We start from the raw sequence: 10129 nt of genomic DNA on the forward strand, positions 1-10129 counted from the left end.
CGTTAGGGAGATGAATAATAATAATCAGTTTACTCTGACGATGGTTTAGAAGAGGATAAGTTTTTGAACTGTCAGTTCATGCAAAGTGTCAGGTCTCGAACTCGAGCATCGCGTGATATTTTCTTTCGTAGAGAACCACTGTCATAAAATTGATGAATAAAACTCAATCAATCTTTTCTGTACAAGTGTATAAATATTTGAAAAGCGGTGTCAGTTGAATTACACAAATTTTATCCATTCGAAGCAAGCAACACTCACGCACTTGACTCTCGACGTATATGCGATTTAATTATAATAACAATAACATTCGCGCAAACATGGCACATGTGGGTGATGTGGTGAGTAAAATAATCACGCTTAGATACGTTCGGTCGAAATTTATCGTCAGATTACAACGAAAATGTAGTCTGTTTTTAATTTCCCTCAAGAAACATTATTCTGCAAGTCTTTGAAATGACTTACAATACCAAAAACCTATTTCACAAAAACATAACCTATATTCATATCTCTGATATTCTCACCGTTTTATTCACCCATTTTAAAGAAACACTACTCATCAATAACTTACTCCACAATACAGACAGCTGATCAATTGATAGCCGGAAGCAGCGTTCTTTCCAGGCCTGCCGAAGAGTTTGACAATGACGTAAGCCAACAATAATTCATTTGCACACTCCAATCACTAGAATCCTCCAAAGTGTGCTATGTTTCTCAGATTTTCTAAGCTGACAAATTTTAATCTGTCCAAAAATTATTCCAGCCATCAGTGGAGGCAATGTGGGCAATCAAGGCATTTGAGCACGCAGAGATATACTTTAACGTTGGTAACAGAATTTTTCCACCCAAAATATTCTACGCGCTTTTTCCTCCAGCTTGTAAACACTGTTTCATTTCCAGATACTGTGCTCTGTGGATCCTAAGCTCCTAAGACTGACGCCGCACGACGATTTGATTTACAAATCATTTAGAGAATCGTTTCCAGACTTCAAAGTCGACAAGATAGACGAGGACGAGCTCAAGTCGCCGGAAGGAAAAGCAAAGTGGAGGCCATTTTGCGAACAGTTCAAAGATGTCGTAGAAGACTACAGTTTCGGTACCCTAGTAAGGGCAGATTGTGATGGAGAATATTCTGAACAAAACAGCATACTGACATCCAGAATCCAATTCTATGCTATTGAGTTGGCAAGAAACAGAGAAGGTCTGAATGACAATATCAGAGGGAAGTACAAACCCAGAAGAACGGCCCCTAAGTCGTAATATTCCAATACTTTCGCTTCGCAAACTCGAGGTTGGCTGATTTATTTCTACAATTATGCATTTAGCAAATCTCATTATTTACTTAATATTTGCAAAGCTATTAATTTTACAATCCGCTAATATGTAATAAATGTTGAGAAAACATTTACAGCAAAACAAAAGGATCACTCAATTTTCTCTGATCGACTCCGTTTTTGTATTTAAAAATATAATAATCAGGTAGTATTATTATAGTCTTATATTCTTAACAGTTCGTAACTTTTTCACTGTGTTCCGTTATTTCACTTTTTTCGCGGTATGCTGAGACTGATCAATGGATTCGAAGCTCTGGCTAAGTGTTTTGATTTGCTGGCGCTCGACCCAGTTGCTGCAGCATCCCTGTCAAATTTTCGCTTCCTTTTTCCTATTCCTGCTATCCTCCTCAGAGTCTGGGGCACTATGTACTCGGGAACATCTTTCAAATGGGGCTGCTGCCTCACAGTGTGCAGGGCCTTGTCTTGCCGCAGGGATTTTAGGTCTTTTGGATTTTCTTCAAAGTACCCCTTTAATTTTTCACAGTTCAGTACTTCCTGCTTAATTTCCTTTAGACGAGCTTCGCGCACTGCAATTCTGGTCACCGCTTTCCAGGCATCCTTTGCTCGATACCTTGAAATTGGATTATAACATTTTTCATTGACGGCTTTCTTGTAATCACTCACTCGATTCAATTGACTACTGTTTACGTCTGCAGAAAAATTTAACTGCACAATATATACCTGAAACCTTCGACTTCCTCTAGTTTGAACTGATAAGTTTTGAATATATTTTCCCGGTTATAACCTTCCTTCAACTGCGTGTCGACTTCATCGAGCAAAGATCGTTCTCGCAGAGCTACAAAGCTAAGCGCCGTGCCCTGATTTTTACCTCTTGCTGTTCGTCCTGCTCTATGAATATAAGAAGTCACATCCAATGGAAAATCAAAATTTATCACGTTGGACACGAACTGAAAATCGATTCCTCGTGCTACACCGGACTCGTTGTCTTTTCTGCGTTTAGATTTTTTATCTTTGACCATAAGCGGCTGAAACATTGTAAAAATTGTACGGTAATTTGAATGCAAAAGTCTATACGGCAGATAAGACGAGAAATTATGTTCACCTCTTCTAAGGCCTTTTCATCTGAGGCTATAATAATATCATAAGTCCCACTATTGAAATACGTTACTGCCCTGCATCTTGCACTGGCAGGCAACTCAGAGTTTAGAACGCACGTAGGGACCCCAAATTGCTCCAAAAATAACTTCAACTTGTAACACCGATCCACTGTATTTACAAATATGATTGTTTTTCCCCTGAAGAGAAAAAGTATCAAATATGACTTGGCGATTATCATTGTATCGCGTTGAAAGTTTTTCTAATAAGTATTTACAATGGCTTGTTCCAATTTTTCTTAGATAAAATATTACCTGACTAAATGCAGTTTCAGCAAAGCATACAATATAGCTGCTTTATCATTCTCTTCAGCAGCCAGAGTATAATGTGCCAATTGTGAGGGTGGCGCTAAGGGTGGCTCCTCTAATTTTAATATTGCCGGATTATGTAGAACTAATTTTTTTAATGACAGTACATCCTCGGAGAGTGTGGCCGAAGCTAGAACAGCTTGGTAGACGGTAGGCAAGTAAGTTAGTACAGATTTAACATCGTCTTCGTATCCAAATGAAAACACCTTGAAAACCAAATACATCCTATTATTAATCCTAATCCAAACTAGCCTCGATTAACTTCTAATTATGGAATGAATATAAAAAATGGTGTAATCCAAGTACCAAATCAGCTTCATCAATGACAAGAGTCTCCATAGTTTTCTTGACATTGAGATTATTAGCCTTGAGATGTTGCAAAAGTCTGCCAGGCGTGGCGATGACGATATCAGGTTTTTCTGCGAGTAAAGGTTTTTGTGCATTAAGTTCAAGCGGGGAACTAATGTCAACAGATTTCACTTCCCTTGAGCACTTGATCGTCAAATCGGATACCACTTGATGAATTTGTTTGCAAAGTTCTTTACTAGGCGCTAGGATCAACGCTTTAATTTCCTGTCTGATCGGCGTCTGTTTACCAGACAAGATCTTCTGTATTATTGGTATTGCAAATGCTGCAGTTTTACCAGAGCCAGTTCTCGCTCTCACCAACACATCCTTCCCATCCAATAAAAGCGGTATCGTCTTCTCCTGAATTAAAGTTGGTTCAAGCCAACCAAGTTTTGCTACTGCCTGCAGAAGCAATAATAGCGATATAATAAATTCATCGAAATTGCCTTTATCCGATGATGAAGCATAACCTCAAAAATTGTTGAACTTGTGAGTGAAACGACAGTAGGTTTTCAATTAGTAAGATACTTTGATACGAGTTACTTATGGGCCGAAACCATTCAGGAAATTTAAACTAAATGAACCATGCTTTGACGAGGTGAGCAGATAGCCCACATAAGACACGAAGGTTATTCCGCGGTATTTACCTTGAGTATTCGATCGTCCAATTCCATCTCGTGGAAGTTTTTAGGCTTTTCCTCTTCCTCTTCCTCTTCCTCCTCCTCGTCTGTTGCAATTCTTTTATCCGCACTCATTTCGGAAAATTATAAGTCACGTCGTTGAATTTGAGACTTGTACAACAGCACACGTGCATTTGCGATGTATAGGCATAAGCAGACATAAGATACGCTCGCGTGTTCGATTTTATTCGATGTCTAGAGACCTGTTTAGACACTTCGAGGTTCGACTGCTGTCTCTGCGTGTTTTTGGCAATATGGCCGCGGAACGTAGACGTTGGACCTGTGAGTAGTGTTGTTTCGTGGAAAAGGAAATGCCTCCGTTTCGCGGCCTCGAGGTTTCAGGTGGCTTGTTATTAGACATCCTGCTACGAGGATTCCTGGCTCTGCTGTTCATGTAAATAATTGTTTCATCCAGTTCATTCATTCGAATTTAACTCTGCACTTCAGATCGTCTGCTAACATCGATGATCGATGGTCTGCTAATTTCCACAGCTGTCACATACGGCGCGAGTTTTTGACACTTCGTTCAATCCGTAATCCGCATCGTAAAGTTTGAGAATCACGTAATTGCACCGCTCTGTTACAATATATCCAATCTTTCGGTATAAAATCAATCAGTATAAATTCCGAGAGTAGAAAAAAAACCAAGCAATTATAGGATCAGCTGAGTGTTTTTAGAGCAGGAAAATAATATACAATTTCCGATGTAATATGTAATTTTAAAACAAGATAAAAACACTTGAAGAAAGAGAAAAACGCTTGCAGGGAACTAGAGAGGGCCGAACCATTCACAAGGAAAATCCACATCGATGAATTGTGGCTTTATAAAAATCCTAGGACAGATTCATATGTGCCGACCACTGTACTATGGGTAAAGTAAAAATGAATTTTTAATTGAAAATAAAGCATTCCGTGATTATATCTATGGTAACAAACTGATAAATATCAATTCTTACATTTCAGCCGCTGGTATTTGTCTTTCCGATAATTGTGATATGCTTTACATTCCTCGTAACAAGAGACAAAACGGATTTTTGTCAAGCTACATTGTCAGTGACATTGGCTCTGGGCTTGAACGGCGTTATTACTGATGTGATAAAACTAATTGTGGGTGAGTGAACTGTTTCAGAACCTAAATGTAAAATTTGAGAAGAAAACTAGTTTCACGATTTTTCCTTCGCAGGTCGACCAAGACCCGATTACTACTGGCGATGTTTTCCTGACGGTGCGCTGAACACTGAATTTGAATGTAACGGAGACCCGGCTTTGGTCAGAGATGGCAAGAAATCATTCCCCAGTGGACATTCCTCGTGTAAAATTTACGATTTGTTGATTTAGAAAACTTATAAAGAGAACTGTGAATAATGTTGCTACGTTTTTAAAAATGAAAAAATGTTCCTACCTTATACTAATCGAATGTTTTTTGGATATTTTAGTTGCGTTCGCGAGTCTCGGATTTATATCTCTCTACCTTGCCGGTAAACTCCATACATTCACACTTGCAGGAAAAGGGCAGGCTTGGAAATTATGCATTTTTTTGATACCGTTAGGCGTTGCTTTGAGCATAGCGCTTAGTCGGACTTGTGACTACCATCATCATTGGCAGGGTAAGTCTGAGTGATTTCAATGAAGATTTGACAAATACCACGGAGATGACTGTTATAATATTGATTCGTGTCACTGTTTCAGATGTAACGGTCGGTTCGACTCTAGGCATTTCACTGACATACTTGTGCTACAGACATTACTATCCTCCATTGGATTCGCCAGTTTGTCACAAGCCCTATAGTGCGCTAATATCGCAAATTGAGATCGACAGTATAAAAGGAAGTAAAGGAGAGCAAGTCAAGTGGATTTGAAGAAAGCTTCTGTCCATTATCTCCGAAGAGTTTGTTACTAATTCGATATGTATCACTTTTCCATTGATACTGGGTTTTCAATTATCGAAGTTAATGCATTACAATAATGCAGTTAAAACTACAACAGAAAAAAAAAATTACCATTCCACTGTACATAAAAATGAAGTTGACGATCAATGTTAACTGCCAAGTACTTAATATATGTCTACTAATTTAAACGGTCAATTTTTTAAATATTTCCCACATCCTCATAATGCTACTCTTTAAAAATTTCTGCAATATACTAGAAAAATATAAGAGAGCATTTATTTTCTAACATTGTGAAATTGAGAAATGCGACGATGAGATTTGTAACACTTGACTATTCGGTGTCTATGGAGAAAACAGCAGACGCAAGGTCGTCTATACCAAATTCTATGACGTCCCCAGGATAAATGAGACCCGAGTAAGGAGGGCTTCCAGTTAAAATTAAATCAAATTTTTCCAGAGTCATAAACATACTAATAAACGATATCAATTCTGGAATAGTGTGAATCATCTCTTTTGTATTGGCGTGCTGTCTCGGTCCACCATTTACGATACACCACAGCATAGCATTTTGAGGATCCTTCAACGCGTCGTACGGAATAAACCTTGTCACGGGGCACGAAGTATCAAAGCATTTAGCCAACATCCAGGGTTGGCATTTTTCTCTAGCTTCTATCTGTAAAAGTCCGAAGTTTGTTGACGAAGATTCGAATTATTTCACAGACTTGAATCCCAAACCAATTGATCGACACCCGTCAAATCTTGGGCAACGCAATATCCCATCACGTAATTCATAGCTCTTCTGACTTCCACCGACTTGCATTTAGTCCCAATAATCACGCCCAGTGTTGTTTCCTGTTTTACGTCTTTGTACAACGCCGGAATCTGCTGTTGCGATGGTTAAAACAACTGTAAAATATTCAAAAGTTGCTTGGCGAGAAGCTATACTGTATTACGTACGAAAATATCGCTATCCTCCTCAACCAACGACGTAGGTGGCTTCAAAAAGAAGTACGGCGGAGTTCCTTTATCATTAGTAGAATTTCGAAGAACAGGACTGCGATGCGAAATTGCAAAACATTATATTACTTTTAAAATTTAATGATTTGTTATCAGCTTACCGATAATTCACGCTCGTGCAAACAATCTTCTTGGTATATCGAATAAAACTATCTGCGCATTTGTATATAGTATCCTTGCGACAATTTCGCATGGTTTCGTTATAAACAATTTTCAAAAATTCTCAAACTTGTCAGCTAGAATAACCTGTTTGAAATTTTTCGCGGTTTAAAAGAAACATTCTCCATCTTGCGTTTAATATTTATCATTAATATATTTGAGCAACAAGTTTTCGTCGAAGTTCATGAATAAATACTATAAAATGTATTTCAAATGAACTAGTATCGATTGCACATTGGTTGCCGCGAGATCGACAAATTCATGGATAATTTCAAAAACTCGCAAAAGTAGCGCGCCGTCAAATTTTGCATCGCAGTCTAAAGACAAAATAGATCGAGCGACGGCGTCGAATGACGGAGCTGGCCATGTTTAATCACAAAACTGCACAATAAATTCGAATAACCATATCAAAAATACAGCCTATTTATGCCAATTCGGAAAAGTCAAAAAGAAACAATGATAAAAAAAAGGAAATTGAGAGGAAAAAACAAGAAAAAATACCGTCACCAGAAGGATCGAAAGATATAAAAAAATGGTAAGAAACAATAGCTGAATAAATTTGATGACACATCCCAGAGGAAACGAAAAATGTCACCTAAACTAAACCTAAACCTAAGTAATCAAATTCTGATTTTTCAGTGGAGCCAATGAAATTCAGTAACCTGGAGCAGGTGAGAATATGATTGGTCAGATGTTGAAACAGACGAAAAGTACCTAATTAGCTTAGATAATGACAAACTATAATTAACAAAAAAAAGGGAAAAACTTATTAGCTGAAACACACAAAAGGTCGGACTAGCATAGACAAACGTTTTGATTAACTGAAACATATCAGGTAGGATTAGCACAATTACCATAGTGTGTGGATTGAAAAAAAATTTATCAAGCCCACCATGACATTCGCGGCAACAGACTTCGAGTCGATAATTTCTATTATTGAAAGAAATGTTCATTTTTTGAAGCAACATTAATTTTATGCTAATAATTATTTAAATAAATACCTTATAAAAAACAACTGACTCGTTGCATTGAAACAAAAAATAATATGAACGGTGAAGCAAATGCTTTTGTACACCTCAGATATATTTCATAAATACTTTACTAGTCATTCATATCTTCGCGCGTTGAGCACCGGCTTGAAAATGCCGCAGTTTCTCTCAGAACCGTAAAGTATCAAGTCAACGCGCAACAAGCGCGGTGAAACTTGACAACTCCATTATTCGGCACAAAGTTTACTGAAGAGTTGAAGGCTCAGCACATCAACAGTCTTACACCTTTTCGACGCGCGAAAAGTGCGATCTATCGAATTTCATCATCGATCTTCGCATCAAAGGCGCGTCCAATTCCCATAATTGATCTACGCGCAAAAAGACGTTATTGATTAATCTATCACAAAGTATCTAGTACCTGTGGAAAAATTCTGTATAAACCCAATCCGCACCTGCGTCTTTCTGAATTCGACACATTGTGGTGCGGATTGTTTTTCTCAGATGCATTGTCTCAATGATGCATGATTTCTCAAAAGCATGCATTATTGTGTGGCGTGACGGTCGGCGGTCCTCTTCAACGCGAAGTCTTCGAGCTCTGCATCTCTCCTCAACCAGCGTACCACGGAACGCGAAAGATGATCGAGAGATGCGTATTGCCCATTCAAACAATCACAGAGATTAATCGAACCAAATAATGATTGATAATGATAAATAATTAGATTGAATAACCGCTAAAAGATGGTTGCAGAGTCGCAAGAAATGAAAAATTCAGCCTCGTTGAAATTTAAAAACTTACAAATGGACCGAAGACTAGAACGACCATTTCACGCAAAGATCTCTGTAATCGTTCGACGCTGTGGATTTCAAAACTCAGTGATATCACGGTCGTCGCGACCTTCCTACCCTCGCCTGATTCCCAACGGAAAAGTCGAAAAGAGAGACACACACACGGATCCCGAAACGATCACCTACCTACCCGGTTACCTATATTCGAAACAAACGATTCTTCATTCTTTCCAACACACATCATTCTTCGTCATTTGCGCCGTGGTCACAGTGACTTACTTTTCCGTTGATTACCTGTAGGGATCAATATGTCTTTGTACCACGTATAGTCAGTCAGCTGATTGTGTAATGATATGAAATATACTTCGTTTAGTAATTTTAGTGATGCTGGAGGACTATATTGGTACATGAACATCTTGTAAAATCGATTAGAAACATCCTGTGTGCTTATCAGCATTCAACTAAGCGAGCTAAATCTACAATCCATTAATACTTGCTGGCTGATAGAAAATTAAAAATTATTCAACATTGAGCATGCAATTTGATTACGTTACGTTATGCCAGACTTTGAAATTTCATTGATAAACCAATGGTGTGAATATAATTAAGCTTCAGGTGAATCCACCGCTTAAACGACGGCATTGGTAAATTCAAACGTAGATTATTATATCACTAGCTAAACAAAATTCGTTCTCGCGAATGCCGAGTAAGTGATGGTTACCTGTCGCGATGCTCATTCCACTTTCAGCAACGTGCAAAATTTCTAAATTCAACTAACCTATCGTAAAATAGGTGAATTTAAAGAAAAATGAATCGAATGGCAATGAAAGTCAAGCACCGTTGTGATCGCGGAGGAGCCTATCCATACAGCTGAGAAATCGAAGATTGTATAACAATTTTTACCGCCACGCCACGTGACAGAGGAGTTCCAAGGAAATACCCGTAACCCAAACACATGCAAACTCACCAACGTTGCCGAATAATGGAGAGGTTACTCGGACGTCTCTGCCCAACTCTGGAAAGAACCAAAAAAGGAAACTAAAATTATTTAAAGCAAACTGGATTTTCAATTCTAAAATTATCTATTTTTCTGACGTCTACTTCCATATTTATTCACTGCATGTTGCACAGAGGCAGGAATTCGGTTTTAAATGTATAGATATGTACAGCCTTCAATTATTAAGCTATTGCTAATTGTGAGATAAGTTGATCCTTACCTCCTCTCGGTTGCTCCACATTTTACATGAAGGAGTTCTCGTAGTTGGTTGGTGAAGCGGCGCACTTTTGACACTGCAATCACAATGTAACCGAATATTATTCACACAATAAAACTGGATCACATTTTGCATCACTAAAGACTGCCTGTCGAATCAGAACAATTTTATTTTTCTACAATTATATTTCAGTGGTTACTGATTTGATAGCAAATGAACTGTAGAAATTAACAATAGACGGCTACGAAAAATTTTACACGTGGTAATAAAGGATTACAGTATCAATCCCCAA

The 10129-nt window shown here is 38.2% G+C and overlaps 4 protein-coding genes across 4 annotated transcripts; 2 read left to right on the forward strand and 2 right to left on the reverse strand.

Annotated features, from left to right (window-relative positions):
* Positions 1-198: 198 nt before the first annotated feature.
* LOC124413471 (protein PBDC1) lies at positions 199-1408 on the forward strand. Its single transcript, XM_046894064.1, has 4 exons — positions 199-338; positions 581-646; positions 761-820; positions 898-1408. The coding sequence occupies exons 1-4, from the start codon at positions 279-281 to the stop codon at positions 1255-1257; spliced, it is 546 nt and encodes a 181-aa protein (XP_046750020.1). The 5' UTR covers positions 199-278; the 3' UTR covers positions 1258-1408.
* Positions 1409-1537: 129 nt separating this feature from the next.
* On the reverse strand, positions 1538-3895 carry LOC124413469 (probable ATP-dependent RNA helicase DDX56). The gene is made up of 6 exons (XM_046894061.1): positions 3751-3895; positions 3062-3505; positions 2702-2961; positions 2395-2587; positions 2013-2317; positions 1538-1902 (listed from the first exon to the last, which is right to left on the reverse strand). Exons 1-6 carry the CDS (start codon positions 3856-3858, stop codon positions 1539-1541), a joined length of 1674 nt encoding a protein of 557 aa, XP_046750017.1. The 5' UTR covers positions 3859-3895; the 3' UTR covers position 1538.
* Positions 3896-4015: 120 nt separating this feature from the next.
* Positions 4016-5860, forward strand: LOC124413288 (phospholipid phosphatase 5). The gene is made up of 6 exons (XM_046893782.1): positions 4016-4177; positions 4549-4654; positions 4747-4894; positions 4967-5095; positions 5220-5390; positions 5473-5860. Exons 1-6 carry the CDS (start codon positions 4095-4097, stop codon positions 5640-5642), a joined length of 807 nt encoding a protein of 268 aa, XP_046749738.1. The 5' UTR covers positions 4016-4094; the 3' UTR covers positions 5643-5860.
* Positions 5861-6003: 143 nt separating this feature from the next.
* On the reverse strand, positions 6004-6976 carry LOC124413675 (acylpyruvase FAHD1, mitochondrial). Its single transcript, XM_046894397.1, has 4 exons — positions 6936-6976; positions 6630-6726; positions 6408-6557; positions 6004-6345 (listed from the first exon to the last, which is right to left on the reverse strand). Exons 1-4 carry the CDS (start codon positions 6974-6976, stop codon positions 6004-6006), a joined length of 630 nt encoding a protein of 209 aa, XP_046750353.1.
* Between the last annotated feature and the right edge of the window lie 3153 nt (positions 6977-10129).

Source organism: Diprion similis, chromosome 12, assembly GCF_021155765.1.
Source record: "Diprion similis isolate iyDipSimi1 chromosome 12, iyDipSimi1.1, whole genome shotgun sequence".
In the NCBI taxonomy this organism is placed as follows: Eukaryota; Metazoa; Arthropoda; class Insecta; order Hymenoptera; family Diprionidae; genus Diprion; species Diprion similis.